The sequence below is a fragment of the Bos grunniens genome, chromosome 12 (assembly GCF_055505025.1).
Source record: "Bos grunniens cultivar Pamir isolate PY7600 chromosome 12, Bosgru_T2T1.0, whole genome shotgun sequence".
Classification (NCBI taxonomy): Eukaryota; Metazoa; Chordata; class Mammalia; order Artiodactyla; family Bovidae; genus Bos; species Bos grunniens.
Genome location: NC_141176.1, coordinates 48956195 through 48977585, shown reverse-complemented (window position 1 = coordinate 48977585; position 21391 = coordinate 48956195). Strand labels below are relative to the sequence as shown.

The window sequence follows — 21391 nt, the reverse complement described above, 5'->3', positions numbered from 1 at the left end:
TTTCCCCTCTATAGAGTCCTGCATTAGTGTAATATATTTGTTGGATGTAATGATTTAATGAACCCATATTGAGTCATTATTAAGTATAGTCCATGCTTTACATCAGAGAAGGCAATGGCAAGCCACTCCAGTACTCTTGCCTAGAAAATCCCATGGATGGAGGAGCCTGGTAGGCTGCAGTCCATGGGGTCGCTACAAGTCGGACACGACTGAGCGACTTCATGGGTTAATTCTTTGTGTTGTACACTTCTGTGGGTTTTGATAAATGTGTGGTGACATGTAACCACCATGGCAGTAACATACAGAAGAATTTCATTGCCCTAAAAATTCCCTGTGGTTCTTTTTCATCCCTTGCATCCTGTCCCCCAAGCCCCTGGCAACCACTGATCTTTTTACTGTCTCTGTAGTTTGCCTTTTCCAAAATGTCATAGAGTTGGACTCATATAATTTATTTTAACATGTATTTGTATGGTTTTCTGAAGTTCAGTTTAACAAATTGCAGGAAAATAGGAGCAAAACTAACGTCTTATACTCCTTTTTTGACACTTCTTATAGTGGCACTATTTCTTTACCTCATTTGACCAGTTAAATGGGATTTAAGTGGTTTAATATTTTAACCATAAATATTCTTATCCAGCAAATGTGGTTGAGTGTTCACTGATTATGTGGTAGTACAAAATACTATTAATTTACATGTTGCGCATTATGTTCATGTCCAAACATGTTTGTCAGTCTTTTCATTGCTTAGGAACATCTGCTATTAATTTTTTTAAGAATGCACAGATAGAATAGAATTGCTTCTGTCTTCTACCACCCTTTAGGAGAAGCCTCCTCACCTCAGGTTTGATCCCAGCTTTACAACACATAAGTCCTAAACTAGAATTTCAGATGTGCAGTCAACTGTTAACATAAATTCTGATTGCTTTGGGTAAATGATAAGATTCAGGAAAGTTCTGGGAAATAAATAACTAATGGAAAAATGTAGTAACTAGGAAATAAGGAAAATTTAGAGTAAATTTAAATGTGTGTATTGAATCCTTTAAAAAGGCCAGCATGTTTACAATTTGAATATGAAAGCATAAAAACATAAATGTAAAATCACAGAGAGTCCATTATGTTATGCATATGTTCTGAATTTTCTTAGGGAATCAATCATTTCTTAAATTGACACTTGAGAGATTGAGATAAAGTAGTTGAATTAAATATTCATTGAAATATCTTCCCCTTTAACTCATTCAATACTTTGGAAACCAACTTCCAGATTGTAAATGTAAAAGATTTCTATACTTGTTTCCTTTTATTCTCATCTATACTTTTTGAAAAAATATAATTTGTCTTTCCTTTTTTGAGTATATACTCTGCTTTTAGTTTTTCTTGGTCAGTTTTCTAAAATCACACTTTTATAGCAGTTGTGTGTAAGAGTTTGCCCTTGAACATGCAGAGAGAGTAAAGAAGAAAAATCACTGGGCTTGAAAGCAGTGTGAATGATGATTGTCAGGGCAGGGCGTTTGCAAGACAAATCTTGAAAGACAGGCTTTCCTTTTTAGTAAAATAACACAGTAGAGAGGAAAGTGAAGTTGATGCTTTTTCACAAATTGATGTTTGGTGCCTTTCACACTGAGGGCAATGATGGCCAGAGTTGAGCAGGTTGTTTGCTTTAAAAATGGTGCTTATATTTTTAAAATTTCATATACTAATGAGGAAAACTAAAATGTGTACCTATTGTGCATTTCATATAAAAAGAGGAATTCACTTTAATTGAAGTGTATTTGCATTGAAAATAATGCAATACAACTTAAAAACTCAATGAAATGGTATATGAAGTCATAGATTTCGTTTATTCCCTTTTTATGTGAAATGCACAGGAAGCTTTTTTCTAAATTAATTTATTTTTTATTGAAGGATAATTGCTTTACAGAATTTTTACAGCTGTTTTCTGTCAAGCCTCAACATGAATCAGCCATAGGTATACATATATATATCCCCACCCTTTTGAAACTCCCTCCCATCTTCCTCCCCATCCCACCTCTCCAGGTTGATGCAGAGCCCCTGTTTGAGTTTCCTGATCTATACAGCAAAAGCACCTCCTGTGAAAAGTGCATATTCAACTACTCGCTAAGTCAGACAGTGAACCTTACATAAACTGACTGTCTACTGCGACACAAGAAACAGATGAAGCTCAGCAGTTTCATCTCATGATGAGACTGTTAAACAATGGCTGACATCCCTAAACAGTTATTTAATGTATTTATGTATTACTGTCATAATGGATTCAAACTGATTTATGGATTGATAGATGATATTTATATTGTGAAACTAAGAGATAAAGCCAGTCAATTAAAATGAATTCATCAACTGTTAACATGATCATCCTACGAGCCAATCTAATGAAGCTAAAAAAAAAAAGAGAGAAAAAAAATTAAACAGTGTCCAATGACTATCCAAGAAAGCCTTCCTCAGCAATCAATGCAAAGAAATAGAGGAAAACAACAGAATGGGAAAGACTAGAGATCTCTTCAAGAAAATTAGAGATACCAAGGGAACATTTCATGCACAGATGGGCTCGATAAAGGACAGAAATGGTATGGACCTAACAGAAGCAGAAGATATCAAGAAGAGGTGGCAAGAATACACAGAACTGTACAAAAAGATCTTCACGTCCCAGATAATCACGATGGTGTGATCACTGACCTAGAGCCAGACATCCTGGAATGTGAAGTCAAGTGGGCCTTAGAAAGCATCACTACGAACAAAGCTAGTGCAGGTGATGAATTCCAGTTGAGCTATTTCAAATCCTGAAAGATGGATGATGCTGTGAAAGTGCTGCACTCAATATGCCAGCAAATTTGGAAAACTCAGCAGTGGCCACAGAACCGGAAAAGGTCAGTTTTCATTCCGATCCCAAAGAAAGACAATGCCAAAGAATGCTCAAACTACCACACAGTTGCACTCATCTCACAAGGCAATGGCACCCCACTACAGTACTCTTGCCTGGAAAATCTCGTGGATGGAGGAGCCTGGTAGGCTGTAGTCCATGGAGTCTCTAAGAGTCGGACACAAGTGAGCAACTTCACTTTCACTTTTCACTTTCACGCATTGGAGAAGGAAATGGCGACCCACTTCAGTATTCTTGCCTGGAGAATACCACAGACGGGGGAGCCTGGTGGGCTGCCATCTGTGGGGTTGCACAGAGTCAGACACGACTGAAGCAACTTAGCAGCAGTAGCAGCACATGCTAGTAAAGTAATGCTCAAAATTCTCCAAGCCAGGCTTCAGCAATATGTGAACCATGAACTTCCTGATGTTCAAGCTGGTTTTAGAAAAGGCAGAGGAACCACAGATCAAATTGCCAACATCCGCTGGATCATGGCAAAAGCAAGAGAGTTCCAGAAAAACATCTATTTCTGCATTATTGACTATGCCAAAGCCTTTGACTGTGTGGATCACAATAAACTGTGGAAAATTCTGAAAGAGATGGGAATACCAGACCACCTGACCTGCCTCTTGAGAAATTTGTATGCAGGTGAGGAAGCAACAGTTAGGACTAGGCATGGAACGCCAGACTGGTTCCAAATAGGAAAAGGAGTACATCAAGGCTGTATATTGTCACCCTGCTTATTTAACTTCTATGCAGAGTACATCATGAGAAACGTTGGACTGGAAGAAACACAAGCTGGAATCAAGATTGCCGGGAGAAATATCAATAACCTCAGATATGCAGATGACACCACCCTTATGGCAGAAGGTGAAGAGGAACTCAAAAGCCTCTTGATGAAAGTGAAAGTGGAGAGTGAAAAAGTTGGCTTAAAGCTCAACATTCAGAAAACTAAGATCATGGCATCCAGTCCCATCACTTCATGGGAAATAGATGGGAAACAGTGGAAACAGTGTCAGACTTTATTTTTAGGGGGCTCCAAAATCACTGCGGATGGTGACTGCAGCCATGAAATTAAAAGACACTTACTCCTTGGAAGGAAAGTTATGACCAACCTAGATAGCATATTCAAAAGCAGAGACATTACTTTGCCAACAAAGGTTCGTCTAGTCAAGGCTATGGTTTTTCCAGTGGTCATGTATGGATGTGAGAGTTGGACTGTGAAGAAGGCTGAGTGCCAAAGAATTGATGCTTTTGAACTGTGGTGTTGGAGAAGACTCTTGAGAGTCCCTTGGACTGCAAGGAGATTCAACCAGTCCATTCTGAAGGAGATCAGCCCTGGGATTTCTTTGGAAGGAATGATGCTAGAGCTGAAACTCCAGTACTTTGGCCACCTCATGCGAAGAGTTGAGTCATTGGAAAAGACTCTGATGCTGGGAGGGATTGGGGGCAGGAGGAGAAGGGGACGACAGAGGATGAGATGGCTGGATGGCATCACTGACTTGATGGACGTGAGTCTGAGTGAACTCCCGGAGTTGGTGATGGACAGGGTGGCCTGGCATGCTGCAATTCATGGGGTCGCAAAGAGTCGGATACGACTGAGCGACTGAACTGAACTGAACTGATATGTTAAGATAGAATGTGTACTTAAAATCTTACGTGGAACCTAAAAATGCTTACAATAACTCGACATGGTTTATCAAACAGAGGACCCCTGCAGTGGCTGTATTATGCAACCCTGCATCAGAATATCTCTTATGCTGAGTTCTGTAAATCAAGTCACTCTGAGAGCTACAATAATAGATTTAGGTTCTGTTTGGAATTTTTAGTTCTAAAAAAGGAGGCACATTTGTTTCTGTCCCATAGTCTTAGTATTACTTAAAAGCACTTAATGCCTTTCATTCAGTCTTTACAACGATTTTATGAGTTTGGATTTAATATTACTCTTGGATAAACTCAGGCCTGCAGAATTTTTAATGATGATACCAAGATTGTATAGCTAATAATTAACAGGGCAGGTCATGAATTCAAGTCTTTTATGTCCAAATCAAATTTTCTTTCTACGATGCCCACGTAACAGGCTCTATAACCATGAAGTCATGAACTGTATATATAGGCAAGTCACTCTACAGTCTTTTCTGAACACTCCCATGAAGTGATTTCTCAAAAAGTTATAAAGGTAAACTTAAACATAATATTTAAATTCTTGCTAGCTGACTGGTGGGCTGGATGAATAGATGAATGGAGTGGTGGATGGACAGATAGATAGTTTGACACATCTTTTTCGTTTATGTGCCTGTGTGGGTCTTCCCTGGTGGCTCAGTTGGTACAGAATCCACCTCCAAAGCAGGAGACCTCAGTTTGATCCCTGGGTTGGAAAGATCCCCTAGAGAAGGAAATGGTAGTCCACTCTGGTATTTTTACCTGGGAAATCCCACGGACAGAGAAGTCTGGAAGGCTACAGACCATAGTGTGGCAAAGAGTTGGACATGACTGAGTCACTAAATTACTGTGTGTGTGCACGTGTGTATGTGTACAGATACCACTTCTCTAGATATAAATCCCTGGTGCCATTAAAGATGGAGTTAGCTTGTAAATCTTGGAGGACATATACCAGAATATTATTACCCAAGTGTTCCTCAACCATGACCACACATAGGAGTCTCTGGAGGGCTTTCCAAAGATGAGGTGTTGTCCAGGTTTTTTTTTTTTTCTTTCTTTTTAAAATTACCAGGTAATCAAAATATCAATACAAGGTCAGCTTTAAAAAGAACTCACTTAAGGACTGTAATAAGATTCATCTGATGCTAGTGGATGACTTTAGGAAACACAGCAGCTACTGTGAATACTCACATATAGGAAGTTTTAGATGCATTTTTACATTCACTCAACAAAATACCTAAAGCTGAAGTTAGAGTTTAAAACATTTATTTAGGAAAAGGGTGATCTGATTAGAACAGCTCACGTGTAAGCCTCATCTCACTGAAAGGAATATGTTCACGGAATATTGTGCATTGTAGTTTATTGAGTGAATTATTTTGAATCAAACTGGCTTTCGCACTCTTGAAGAAACAATATGACGCAGCAGTATAATCCTATGTATATTATCTTTCAGTTTTCACACCTTCTTATGAAGTAGATGGTTACATTTACCAGACTTTTGTGTGTATTTATGCATTTATTTCTAAAAGTATGAGAGGCTAAAAAATGATTGTGGACCCCCCTTCCAAAATATTATATCATTTTTTGGGAAATGAAAGTAATTCTCATTCTCTTTGTCATAAAATGCAGGGTGCCCTTTTATCTTCATGTCTTTAGAAGGAATTCTGTTTCTGTTGATAATATTGAATGTAGTTTATGTGTTTGATCATGTTTTCCACACCAGGATCATCAGCAGCAAAAACTTAGCTAGATGTTTCCCCCAAACACAGATCTTAATGGGCTTTTATTTAAAACAAACAAGCAGCAAAACAGCAGCAGCACTTAGCGGATGTTGCTGCAAGAGTTGCCCATCAGTGTTGTATCTAGAATTGAGTAGTTACAGACCAAGGGCAAAATTTTAGTATGAAATCCTTTCATTGTTCTTTTTTTTTTTTTAACAAAATTTTCTTTTCCTAATTGTGCATAAAACTTTTCTTAGTAATTTCTGTTTTTTTCTCAGTGTCTTTGCCTCTTAGATGCTGTTTCCTGGTAACATAGCCGTCCGTATCTCTCTTTCTCAAATCTGGTAGGATTTCTCCAATCCTTTCATTTCTAACTGCTCTCAGTACTTCTCAGTTGGTCTTTCTCCAGCTTTCTTTCTTTCTCTTGGCTACTCTCCTATGGCTTCCCTACAGTTATGTGTTTATGAATTCGTATCTCTTGGTCAATGCATTTCCGGCACTTTCTAAAATCCAAGAAATGAATTTCTAATAACAGTTTCAGGATCAAACCTTCCAGGTCTTTTCTCTTTCCTAAAAGGAGGAGTACGCATACACTGTTTGGGAAACTGATTTATATAGTATTGCTGGTCTTATTGGAGAAGGCAATGGCACCCCACTCCAGTACTCTTGCCTGGAAAATCCCATGGACAGAGGAGCCTGGTGGGCTACAGTCTGTGGGGTCGCTTAGAGTTGGACACGACTGAGCAACTTCACTTTCACTTTTCACTTTCATGCATTGGAGACGGAAATGGCAACCCACTCCAGTATTCTTGCCTGGAGAATCCCGGGGACCAGGGAGCCTGGTGGGCTGCCGTATATGGGGTCACACAGAGTCAGACATGACTAAAGGGACTTAGCAGCAGCAGCAGCAGCAGCTGGTCTTATGTGTGTGTATGTGCAGCTTGAAGCTGGAATTATGGATGGTATACCGGCCACATTATCACAGGAGAAGTGATTGGTAGGGGCTATGAGAATATGATTTATGTCAACACTGTAAATAGTTGAATGGTATGATGAGGGTTTTGTCCTCTTTATACTGATAAAGCATTGTTTTCAGACGTGCTGGCTGTGTTTCATCTGCTACATGTGAAATAGGAACGAGTATGTGCCTCTGTGATGATTAAATTCATGCATAATGTGTCTAACATTCCCAAATAAGATATGTTTGTCATCCAAAGGTTTGGTTGATCCTTCCTAATTTTTTGGATCATTTTCTATATTGTGGTTTGAGCTTATGTAAAAGCTATGTAGTTATCAAGGATTTGAATGCACCTGGGGTTCTTAGTAGGAGAAGGCAATGGCAACCCACTTCAGTGTTCTTGCCTGGAGAATCTCAGGGACGGGGGAGCCTAGTGGGCTGCCGTCTGTGGGGTCACACAGAGTCGGACACGACTGAAGTGACTTAGCAGCAGCAGCAGCAGCAGGGTTCTTAGTGGGCTTCCCTGGTGACTCAGATGGTAAAGAATTCACCTGCACTGCAGGCGACCTTGGCTCCATCCCTGGGTCAGGACGATCCTCTGGAGGAGGGCATGGCAACCCAGTATTCTTGCCTGGAGAATTCCATGGACAGAGGAGCCTGGCGGGCTACAGTCCATGGGTTCGCAAAACAGTCAGACACAACTGATGTACATACTCTAACAATACGGGCCTCTTAGTATTGGATCTTTATAGCTTTCTGGTGTATACAGCAGAATTACCAGAGGAACATTCTCCTTCTATTTTTAAAAAACAGTAAGGAGTAAATTTTTATACTGAGAGATTAAGCTATATTACCTACAAAGGATAGACGTGTTCATAATATACAGAAGTCTAAGCAGTTTGCAAAGCTCATTGAAGCCTGATGCCTCAGAAACCATCTATTTGCACTGTAAGCTCCAAATCTACCAACTGTATTGTCATAGTCTGCTAAAGTACTCTTTCATTTACTTTACAAAGAGTTTTCTGCAATGATGAATTATATGTCAAACTTGGGTTTTTAAACATATGTTGGAACTTTGTGTCCAAGTATAGTTAGAAAGAGGTTTGTGATGGAAATTAATCACTATCTCCAAAATTAGAATTTTGGAGCTCTCTAAATATAGTAAAAGAGAGAGGTTAATCTCAAGACTATATTAGAAAGCAAACCATGTTTGATAGTATGTACTCAATGACATAATTAACAATTTTAATGACAAACCAGTTGGGATATTTTATGAAAGCAGCTTCAACAAAGAATTCCTGTATGGGTATAACCCACTAATAAGAAATATCCTACCTTTTCTATAAAGAAATTAAATGATAATACTGGGTACAAATTGAAATACTCTTCTTATTGGAAGAATAGATAATGCTAATAGCTCTTTATAAAAGTTGCTCTGTTTATGGCATTTGTTTTTGTTTTCCTTTGTTTCTTAATATCTGAGAATATTTAAGTTCTTATTTCTCAATTTCAGCACATGACATCTTGTCATTTAAAATTTTATGCAGTATATATTTTGGATGGTTCATTTTGATATTTTCTAATTATCTTTTTGCAGGTAAGTAACCATGTTGACTTAGAAAAAAAAATAAAACTTCAGCTCATTTTCCTTTTTAGTTGTTCTGGTACTATTGTTTAGCTTATCTCCTTTCTTTTCTCGTTGCTAAATAAAATGCCCACGCACTATTGTATTTTCTGAATGGAGCTATAATTTATATTCTACAAAGAAAGATTTGAAGAAGCATGTTTTGTTCCTTTAAGTGTACGCTCAACTTTGAGAGAAATAGTGAACCAAATCTATTATCAAAGAATGAAATGAGCCAATTTAATATAATTTTAGGCATTGTTGTTCTCATACCATAATGAAGCTGAAAAAAGAGTTTTTGATCTTCATGTAATAGAACAACAATGTCCTTGTTAGCCTGGTCAGATTATATATACCCAAAAATAATCTATTATAGTGTAACTCTCTGTTAAGGCAAGACAGACACATACTAGTTTGGAGGCCATTTTAGGCCTTGGAAATAGGCATTTAATAAATATTTCTTGAATTTATGAGTGAATAACTATAAAAGTAAATTATATCTATGCTCAGTAATAACACACTGAGCCCATTAGTTTGTGTGGAATATTGGATTCTTTAGTATTATTGATTGTTGTTCCTAATATTATTATTAAATTTTGTTCATTAAAATTTGAAAGAAATGAAAACAAACTTGGACAAAATTGTTATCATTGTCTTAAACAACGTAAGCGTAGGCAACTTAAGATTTATAGAATAAGTTTTTCCTAAAATTATTATTTCCTAAAAATGTCTGTTGTGGAATTTCTTTATATTATTTTGAGAAAATCTTTTTCATTGTTAAGAGCTAAGTTATAATCCCATTGTTAGAAATGATTTGTATTGAATACTTTCCTAATTGAGTGTGGGAAGTTGGAGAATTTTATGCCCTGTTTTAATGCTCAAAACGAGAATGGTATGGTGGATATTTTTCCAAATACGAAAGCTGAAATGTCGTAGTGAGTTTCCCCCATGTTGTTGCCAGGCCTCCTATAATAGTATTGAGTAAGGGTTAAAATCATGAAGTCTTAGAATTTTAGAGCTGGAAAAGATATTTAAGGTTATCTAATCAAAGTTTCCATTAGTTTATAACTAATGGAAACTGAAACTCCTAAGTGTAGTGGTGGGTCAGACCAACAAAATGAATGTTTTTAACTTTAGTTGTATATGTAATGTCTTAAGAAGACAGTATAACTACAACTGAAGACCCCATGCTGTAGTCCGTGGGGTCACAAAGAGTTGGACACAACTGGGCAACTGAACAATAGCCAAATACTTGGTACTCTGGACTTGTCTTTTAGAAGGTTTTATGTAAGATTGCTGTTCATTTTTAGGCTTCTGTGGCCTTTTTTCTTCTCCAGGGTGTACTTCCTTCCCTGGGTTTTAACGACTGTGTCGATTGCTCTTCCAGTTGCCTTGTACTTTTGAACTCTCATCTTTAATTATGACGACTGTCACAGAGCAGTATCTCAGACGCTTGGAGAGTGAATTAATGTCCCACAGCAATAAGAGAAAAATTAATAAACATTGAAGTCATAAATCGTACATCTAGTGGAGGATGTGATTAACAGAGATAAACGTGTTCCATTTTTCTCCCCACAGTCTCCAAACGTCCACAAGTACCCCGATATGGAAGCTGTTCCCCTGTTGCTAAATAATGTGAAAGGGGAACCCCCGGAGGACTCATTATCTGTAGATCACTTCCAGACACAAACTGAGCCAGTGGACTTGTCCATCAACAAAGCCAGGACATCCCCTACAGCCGTTTCATCCTCCCCAGTTTCCATGACAGCGTCCGCCTCCTCACCTTCCTCAACTTCAACCTCCTCATCGTCTTCTAGCCGTCCAGCCTCATCCCCGACTGTTATAACATCAGTATCTTCAGCATCATCTTCGTCAACAGTATTAACTCCAGGGCCCCTCGTTGCCTCTGCCTCTGGTGTGGGAGGCCAGCAGTTTTTGCACATTATCCATCCTGTTCCGCCTTCAAGTCCCATGAATTTACAGTCTAACAAACTGAGTCACGTTCACCGCATCCCCGTGGTGGTCCAGTCGGTGCCTGTTGTCTACACAGCTGTGCGGTCACCTGGCAATGTGAACAACACTATCGTAGTACCACTTTTGGAGGATGGGAGAAGCCATGGCAAAGGTAAGAGACACAAGCGAGCCTTGCTTTATTTTACCACTAGAAGTAACTGTTATGCAAGGAAGTTACAACTAAGAAGTTCTGTGCACAGTGACACAGAGGAACAACTGATCTGCTCCTGTGAGTAGAGCACAGTTTAGTAGAAACTAACCTCGTTTTCATATAGGTATATGTTTCAGAATTATTCAGTCCGTATGTTTATGTATCAAGTCATATGATGTCAGAATTCTAATATGTGAATTTGCTAGATAATGTTTACCTTCATAGGAAGGACAGTCTATATAGTCAGCATCACTGCTTGCAGTTGTGAATCCCTCATAGAGATTAACAGTTATGAAAAATTTAAAAAGTATATCAAGATGTTTCTTCCTTCAGTTGTTCAGACTGGAACTTATTTATCTGGCAATAATATAAAATGACATGAAGTTCCAATGCTTGTTATCTGTTCATTGACTTTTGAGTAATTTGTAAATTAAGTTGCCATTAAAGTAACTCTAAAGTTAGGTGTTTGGCTAGAAATGCATCATGTAGTTAGAGTTCTTATCTTCATATAAGTCTAAGTTATTATTTTAAATAGGAGGAAGCTTCTATGAAAGAAATAATTCAAAATGCAGTATTAATATTTCCTTCTGGGGATTAGAAGCAGAAAGATATTTTGTTACAGGCTGCTGCTAAGTTGCTTCAGTTGTGTCCAACTCTGTGTGACCCCATAGACAGCAGCCCACCAGGCTCCCCCGTCCCTGGGATTCTCCAGGCAAGAGCACTGGAGTGGGCTGCCATTTCCTTCTCTAGTGCATGAAAGTGAAAAGTGAAAGTGAAGTCTCTCAGTCGTGTCCAGCTCTTCGCTACCCCATGGACTGCAGCCTACCAGGCTCCTCCGTCCATGGGATTTTCCAGGCAAAAGTACTGGAGTGAGTGCCATTGCCTTCTCCTTTGTTACATGAGTTTATATAATAATATCAAGTTAATTATATATGATAGCTGCTCATGAAGTTATTTTTCTTCTTCTAAGTTATTTTTTTTTCTATTTTTAAGTCAAAGGAATTGTAATAACATAATGTTGTTGATTTTTCCCTTTCTGTAGATCTAAAAAAAAAACCCCACCATTCTATAGAAATGTAAAATGTCTATAATCATCAACTCATATGCATGTGTTTCATCTTCAGAGTCTAGAAATAATGATGGATTAAGACTTAGGCTGTAGTACATTTTGCTTTGAATACCATATTACTGCCAAGCTCATAATTAAAATATGATGGATGAACACATAAAACACTGCCTTTGTGTAAAATGCTAGTAAACATAGTGGTTTTGGTTCTTGTAACAGGTAGGATTCAGTGCATAGGAATAATATTTGATCATGAACTTGGAGAATTTTTGCAAACATACAAAATTGTGCATGCATCTTTTGCAAGTTACTGTTTTATCTCCAATGAGTTTCTTCATAGCACATGACAAATTGCACCTTTTCAATTTTACCAAGTGAAAAATCTCATGGCTTACAACAGTCAAAGATTTAGACTGCAAACTTGAGACCCAGGTACTATGCTTACCTAACAACCATTTTTTATTTTTGGTGCTATTATGGACAATGGCCAGGAACTAGTCTCACCACTCTCTTTGTAAACTAGAAAAAAAAAGAAGAAGGGAGTATCTACATGGATTTTACTTGAGTCAAACTTTCTTTGATATTACTAATATTTCTAATCCAAATGAGCTAATCAATTTGAATAAGAGTAACATAATTAAAGATCACATTAGATACTTATTTTCATTTATAATTTGCAGGTGTGCTTTAAATACTTTAAGAATAAGCAATTAGAAAAAATATAACTTTGTATATTACATTATTTTATATATGTGTATATCATGAAATCCAATCTTTGTGCAGTATCACTTATGAAAGCTATTGCTTTTATTGTGGACGTGATTGATAAGGATTTTAACACTGTTCGTGACCTTTTTTTAAAAAACAATTTTGGTGCATTAATGAAGGAAACAGATGTCTCTTTTATTTGCCATTATCATTTTATGAGAGAGATTACTTTTATTTAAAGTTTACTGCCAAAATTTAATTTTCTGGAAAGTTTACCTTGTAGAAGAACTGTATTAAGACTCATGCTGTAATTTGTTCTCTACATGAGTATTTTTGTTAGTCTCATGCAGTGTTTGTATTCAGCAGTTTTTGCATATCAAGAATAAACACATAACTATCAGCACACTAAATATGAAATGGACGTTAACAGCATGAAATTTGGGATCAAGGATGCATGAGTTTAGAATCCTAGTTCCCTCACTTCCAGCTTTGGACTGGGCAAAGTTATTTAATCTCACTAATCTTCATTTTCTTCAGTGATAAAATGCAAATAAAATATGATATATCTTGAAGATTATTGGAAATATAAAGAGTTTATGTGTACATGTCTAGCACTGGTAATAATTTATCATTATTAGATCCCCCCCAAATACCTGAAGCAATAATGTTCAGAAATTTTTTCTCTGTGTTGTAAAAACAGAAAGTTGGGGGAAAAAAGACTTACTGAATTTAAAAGTGATAAACTGCTCTCAAGAAGTGCTTCTCAAAGTTGTTACAACAAATTATAAGGAATAAGGGTTTAGGATGAGAAATCATAAGGAAAATCCCATACTTTTATGTTTATTAATTTATATTATTTTTATAATCCCCATAGTCTACAGTATTGCTATAGCATTTTATAAGTTTTTTTTTATTGTTTGATTAATTAGATGATAATAAAAGTGTGTAGTGGAGGAGGCCTGTCTACCTCACAGAAGGAATAAAGGAAGGGGCATTTCAGTAATTCCTCACATCTTTATGCTGCAAATATGCGCTTGGGCACTGGGCCAGCGATGCAATGGCTGAGTGATAAAAGGAGATCTATTTCTACTCTCACGTAGGACTTATATTTCTGGTATGGATGAGCAAGAGAAAATATAATAGGGGAGGTGGATTTTCAAATGCTACTAATAAAAACTAACTCATAAATGTGGGTGATTGTACTGGTTAATTAGTTTTAAAGTTGGTAACACATCTGGTCTATAGTAAAGAAATAGATTACCTTATGTCACATTACATAAGGGACTAAGAATGTATACGTCTGTATCTAAAATAGCATGAATTGAGTCGTTTGTCCATTCAAGTATTGATTGAGCATCTCTCATGTATTAGGCATTTTACTGGCACCAGAGATAGTGTTGAGCAAAACAGATGCTGTTTTTATCTAAGTGCTTACAGTCTACTAGGAGATCTTGCCATCAAACAAAAAAATTGTATAATTAACTGATAGCTGTGGACAGAGTTAAAACATAGACTAGCCATGGATGTGCCTATGGGAGAGAGGTTAATTATAGCCGTAGATGGAGAGAGCTGTGTTTGACCTAAGTATTTTCATGTGGAGTGTTACATGTGGTTGGAACAAATGTTTTTGTTGTGATGCTCAGAAGGGGGTGTTTGGGGTTTTGGAGTTGTGGTAGGATGGAACTTTGCATGGGTATGTTTGGCTAACAACAGAGGAGTGTGTAGAAATATTCTAATGACAAGAGAACTCCAGCCCATCCAAATATTTACAGAATATGGTCTTAAAGGAATGGCAAGTCGTTAGCTAACCCAGGGCACTGACAGAACTCAGCTGGGTTTTGATAAGATGTAATATGAAGAAAATTGCATGATGTTCTCAAAGGTGCAGTTAATACAGTGTAGACTAGAGCTATGAGAGGGATGCTGTAAGAGAAGGTCTCCAGAGGGACGCATTTTTCTGCTTGATACCAAAAGGACAGAGTAGCATTGAGCCCCCCAAGTGACAGTGCTGAGAGCTAGAAGGTTCTCCACGGGACCTGAGACATGTTGTTTATAAACAAGACCCTAAAGGGGTTATTTGACCTTGTAACAGAATTTCGGTTGAGCCTAGGAAAGTTTTTTGGTAGATTTCTCAGGAGATTTTCATTAGTTTTCACAGATAATTAGCAGCAGAAATCATAGAAGGTAAAAAAAAAAAAAATCACAAGCAAAATTGTTATTGGTTTATTGCTCCAATAGGCATGTTTAGGATTCTCCTTTCCTTCCTTTTGATCCGCTATTAAGGTGAAAGAAAGGGTATTTAAGAGAATATAAGTGAAGAAGGAGTTCTCAGATAATCAAAAGCTTCTAAGGGGCCAAATAAAATAAGGACTAAGGGAGCATTTGGGGAAGGATGGGTTCATTGGTGACACCATGTCAGTGGAGGACTGGGGACAAGGGACAGACCAAAGTGAGTTCATGTTCTACTGGGAGGTGAGGCAGGGTAGCCCAGGAGTCTAGAAGGCTCTTTGGCCAAGTTTTGCTGAAAGAGTTTTGGAGAAATGGCATGATAGCTGAAGAGAAATTTATGCTCTCAAGGGAGCAATTTAAAAGAGAAAGTATAGCATATTTGTATTCTGTCAAGAATAATCCAGTAGATAGTTGAAAATGGGTAATTCTAGAGAAGGAAGAATTACAGAAGCAAAGTTGTTCATTACACATTAGTTGCTTATATTATTTTGCAGAAGTAACCTGCACCTTGCAGTAATTAACCTGAATTCTGAAGTCAATTTATTAGATTGACACAGGTTTTGGGGAAAAAGATGCATAATGGTAAAGGAAAGAAAATGCAGAAAACAGCAGATAATGGTCTAAGATTGACAATGAAAAGCAAACAGATTAAAAGTTCAGTAAAATGTAGGTTCCACTGAGAATTGTAAAAATGATACCAGCATTAATATGAATATAAGATCAAACATTTCTCATTCATCACATACTGGAACATACAGAATAATTTAAAATCCCTAAACAATTTGTAACTGTTGTTTAAATACATTTTTATAATTGAATATGTATAGATGTGTACATTTTAGAAATGCAGAATACTTAAAAGGACAAGGCCGTAACCAACTAAAGAGCTAAAAAAGACAGTGGATTTATTTTCTTCCTCCTGTACCTGAGCTGGCCCTTTCCCCTTGTAGCCAGAGGAACATAATATAACCTTGATGCCAAGGAATGAGGCTTGAACAAAGGTGTGATTGATGTTGGCTTTGGAACAGCCACAAGTGAAAAGCCAGCTGTGTAACACTGTTGTCTGGTCTTCTTCCTTGACCGCTATCCAGTCCTTCTTCATTGCTTTATATAGATGGTCTTTTGGATGTCTTCTCCTCTGTTCCCCATGTTGTCTTGTTCTTAGTCACCCAGGCTCACCAGATGTCCCCATGACTATAAAAGTGGAAAAATGCCTAGTAGACAGAACTCAGCCTGTTGCCTATGCAGCCCCGTTCTCTCTCTTGAAAACGCAGTCCCAAGAGCCCAGCCTACCAGAATTTTTACAGAACGTATTTATTGCATCAAGACTTTTATTATAATAGTGTCATACTTGACTAATAACTTATCATTGGTCATAAGTGCATTATTCCTGACTTCAGACATTTATAGGATGAGATCTTTGAGTTTAAAGTACTTTTCCCCGAAATATCTAACTATAGCCTGTTGTAACTGCTGTTAAGAAACTAGCAGCCCCATATGGGCATGTCATTTCTTTGATCATCTCCATTAATTTAAAAAAAAAGTGTTATTTTTCTATTATTTTTAGATGAAATGGCAAATCCTTCAAAACCATACCTATTCCCATAGCACTGGTTCAGGAATTTCAGAGGGCTGTGGCTGTGGGCACGTCTGAAATTGTCACACCCCATTTCTTCCTACAGGCTGCTGCTTTTCTCATCAGCCCACAGGAAGAAGCCACAGTGTATTTTTAGTCCCGGGCCATTTATACTTGTGAAAGGGAATCTGGTCATCTTAGCAGTTGCTGCAGAGCTGGTTGGAGGTTATGACTGTAGCTCCCGACCATTGAGTGCAACTGGGGTTTTACTCCCATGAAACTCCCCATTTCAGATCTTTCTGTTTCACCAGTGTTCTGCTCTCGACTTTCCCACTTGCTGATGTTCATGATGTCTTATTTCAGGTCCTGGTTCCTTTTGTCACAGACTCGCGTCTCCTGGCTGCCTCACATATGACTGTCCTCTTTTAGTTCACCATTCAGTGGAATCCCAGTGGCATCTGCCCATATAACCAGAATAGTCCTGGGCAGCTGACATGCACTCCTGTATATGGTTGTCTTGGCTTCTTGATTGAACTACCCCAGCTTTCTTTGGTAAATGTATTCTTCTTCTTATGTTTAATTATGATAACTACTAGATATAGGCTCCTATTTTTAATCTGATTTTGATTAACAAACCTTCTAATTACTTAATCTTTTACTGTTAATTTTCAACATTGCTTATTGGGAAGCATGACTGGATGGTTGCTCACTTTGGCTTATTTTTCTTAATTGTAGACTTTGAAAGGATGTGAGTGTTTCACTGCTGTCATTATAAAGCAGACAGTAACTTGTTAAATAGTGAGAAAAGCAGCTAATATTTATGAAAAACTGAATTTTAAATTAGAGGACAGAATATTCATTTGTTTTTACCTGATTTTAACAAGGAGTAGAAATCTTTTTTTTTTTTTTCACTTCTGGGCACACATAGGAAGTTGAATGGATTCCATCCAAAAAAATGGCTTCTTATGCCCTTGTTTATCCGAAATATCTACAGTTTATTGACTTCTCTGTTTCATCTAGTATAGATTGGTAGTTGCTCAGTCATGTGACCCCATGGACTGTAGCCCACCAGACTCCTCTGTCTATGGGATTTTCCCAGCAAGAATACTGGAGTGGGTTGCCGTCTCTCTCTCTAAGGGATCTTCCCAGCCCAGGGATTGAACCTGGGTCTCCTGTACTGCAGACAGATTCTTTTATTGTCTGAGCCACCAGGGCATAGATTGGGTTAGGTCTAAAATTTGACAATTGGCTGAAGAGAGGTGACAGAAACTATATGTATTATTCTAAGAGATTATTAGCAGAAAAGAAAAAACTCTGTGTAGGGGCCTTGTAAACTGTAAAATGTCAAGGTGTGAGTTTGGCTTTGCCCACACACATTTAAACAGTAAATCAAAGTACAAACTGGAAAAGAAGAGAAAAAAATATGACCAGCAGAGGGGAGAGGTGATACTCCATTCAGAGATAGATACTGTGCAAGGAAGGAAAGATAGAGCAGGAGAAAATCCATTCAAAAGGTGAAGTAGCTAAAGCAAGGGGTTACCAGAGTGGACTTTGTGTTCATTCTGTTATAATTTGTTAGGTCAAGTTCCTTCTAAGATAAAACGGTCTAATTTATGTTTGAGTAGATAGATGCTTAAATGTGATGTATTACTAGTATTTAGTCTAAGAAAGTCTCTATATTCATTTTTTACCACACCTGAAATATTTTCTCTGATTATATTTAACGTGTTGAATCTGGAAATAAATCTTTCCTTTCCTCTGTAGTTTCATTTTGAAGAACAAATTTTTTCTCTCCTGAAGTAATGTTCTACTTAAATGTGAAACTTCTAGAAAATTTCACATAGTACAGATGCTGTTATGCTACAAGGAAATTCTTATTTTACATATTAGATTGCAGATATTTATAGGATTATTTTGATGATGCCTGGATATATATACTCATTGCAAGAAGCATTTGAGTATTGGACGGATATATCTATATGTATAAAGATAACTATAGAGCTGTATGCTGCTGCTGCTAAGTCGCTTCAGTTGTGTCCGACTCTGTGCGACCCCACAGACGGCAGCCCACCAGACTTCCCCGTCCCTGGGATTCTCCAGGCAAGAACACTGGAGTGGGTTGCCGTTTCCTTCTCCAATGCATGAAAGTGAAAAGTGAAAGTTAGGTCCCTCAGTCGTGTCCGACTCCTAGCGACCCCATGGACTGCAGCCCACCAGACTCCTCTGTCCATGGGATTTTCTAGGCAAGAGTACTGGAGTGGGGTGCCATTGCCTTCTCTGATAGAGCTGTATAGGTATCTTTGTATATCTAGATATATCTAAATAGATATACTTTTTTGCAATTGGAAATTTTACCCAGTGACTCTTAAGACCAGGAAGGAACAAATGAAAGAAGAAAGAATGTAAGATCCTAAAGGGAAACTTGGTCTTAGAATCTTTGCCAGCACTGTTTTAAATTGGCTTTTTAATTATTTACAACTCTCTAGCGGTTTTTTTTTTTTTTCCAATTTTTTTTACTCCATCAACAATAATTTTTTCTCTACTCCAAGCTCTGTTACTATTTTCTCAGCCCCTTCTCTCTGCCTGTTTTCCGTTGTTAACGGAGAGTTTGATTAACGGTTGTTCTTCCACTTTGGGTTCTTTAGAAAAGAACAGATTGATATTTGTCTATCTAATAAATGAAAGAAGAGCTACCAATTTACAGAGTGGTAATCACATACTCGATCTTCCCTCCAGCCCCTTTTACGTGGGGGAAATGCAACTTTGATCATTAGCCAATTGTATATGTGTTTTTTATGACCAGGCGGCTTCACCTACGTTTTTCTTCTGTAATTAGTTAACTTTTTCAACAAATGTTTTATGGACCAATTATATGGCCAGGAATTTCAGTGTGGTGATTTTTAGAACAACTTCTCTTAAAAGTCAGCTGTAGTTTACAATACACTAAAATAACATTGTTCATACTGTGAGTCATTTTCCTGTTGGTGAATCTTGGTATCAGTATACTAGCTCAACATCAACATTTTAAAGGAATTAAATAGGATAGATTTGATTAAGAAATATGAGAGTATCACCCACAGAAGTGTTACATCATGTAACTTTTGTTTAGTAACTGACTTAACGTGCCTCAAATGCAGTACGGTGTGTGTCTATATAGTATCTGTGTACTGAGTCATATTGAAATATGTATTTCTTCCTATAGTTTCTATTTAGAAAGTTTGAAAGAGACTACATGGAGTTCTTCTCCATCTCCTGCTCAAACACCCATCTTGATTCCAGTTTGTTGTCTCTGCCTTCTCACTCTTCCAATTCCCTTCCCTTTTTATCTTTTTTTTCTCCTAGATATATTTCTCTCTCTCCCTCCATGCTTCACTGTTCTACCTTTTCTTGAATCTTGATTCTTCTTTATCTTTTATATCTAACCAAATCATCTATCCCATCAGTTCAGTTCAGTTCTGTCGCTCAGGCGTGTCCGACTCTTTGCCACCCCATGAATCGCAGCACGCCAGGCCTCCCTGTCCATCACCAAGTCCTGGAGTTCACCCAGACTCACATCCATCGAGTAGGTGATGCCATCCAGCCATCTCATCCTCTGTCGTCCCCTTTTCCTCCTGCCCCCAATCCCTCCCAGCGTCAGAGTCTTTTCCAATGAGTCAGCTCTTTGCATGAGGTGGCCAAAGTACTGGAGCTTCAGCTTTAGCATCATTCCCTCCAAAGAAATCCCAGGGCTTATCTCCTTCAGAATGGACTGGTTGGATCTCCTTGCAGTCCAAGTGATTCTCAGGAGTCTTCTCCAACACCACAGTTCAAAAGTATCAATTGTTCAGCACTCAGCTTTCTTCACAGTCCAACTCTCACATCCATACATGACCACTGGAAAAACCATAGCCTTGACTAGACGAACCTTTGTTGGCAAAGTAATGTCTATGCTTTTCAGTATGCTATCTAGGTTGGTCATAACTTTCCTTCCAAGGAGTAAGCGTCTTTTAATATCCTGGCTGCAGTCACCATCTGCAGTGATTTTGGAGCCCCCGAAAATAAAGTCTGACACTGTTTCCACTGTTTCCCCATCTATTTCCCATGAAGTGATGGGACCAGATGCCATGATCTTTGTTTTCTGAATGTTGAGCTTTAAGCCAACTTTTTCACTCTCCTCTTTCACTTTCTGGAACTAAGAAACCTATATTGAAAATGATAGCCTTTGTATTGCCATCTAGTGGTGGAATTTTAACATAATGTGAACTGAAAGAGTTGGAGGAACTCATGTGTAGTCTACTAATTTATTCTATCATTGCTCTCAGATTTAACAAACTAGTTGAGGGCTGTCAGGGAGTGCAGTGAATATGCCCTTTTTAAAGTAAAACTTGGACATGAATTTGAAACCTAACTTATCTACTTGGTTTTAAGAAGCATCACTTCTACCCCCTTGTCCTGCTTTCCATCCTGCACATTTGTATATGTCTTCTGTTTAGTAGAAATAAAATGCTACTTTCTACATATCTATGATTAGTTTCTTTGTAACTATGGGTAATGTTTGTTGAGTTAGTGGAAGCAGGTATATGGCAACTTGTGAACTCTTAAGTTTTATTGAATGTCAGAGAAAAAATAAAAAGTGAAACAGCAGGACTATAGGAAGACAGAAAATAGGAGAATTTGGTAAAACTGATAAGTGGGAGTAGCCCTTAGAGAATTCATCAGAGAACTGCCTTATTGATAGCTAGGGACTTAGGAAAAGCTCAATAGCAACAGTAAAATTGAAAGATATTCCCATGGTGTATGGATTTCTCACTTTCTCAGTGAGAGAAAGA

General features: G+C 37.8%; 1 protein-coding gene across 50 annotated transcripts in view; it reads left to right on the top strand.

The window, feature by feature from the left end:
* The window catches only part of KLF12 (KLF transcription factor 12), a 527876-nt gene that overhangs the window by 349552 nt on the left and 156933 nt on the right, over window positions 1-21391 (top strand). For all 50 annotated transcript variants that reach the window (XR_015137627.1, XR_015137625.1, XR_015137624.1 and 47 more), the window contains one exon: window positions 10419-10965. Coding sequence is in view for 46 of the 50 variants with exons in the window: in XM_086328563.1 (XP_086184689.1) it covers window positions 10419-10965 (547 nt within the window). In the remaining 4 variants the exon portion in view is untranslated. The remainder of the gene's footprint in view (window positions 1-10418; window positions 10966-21391) is intronic.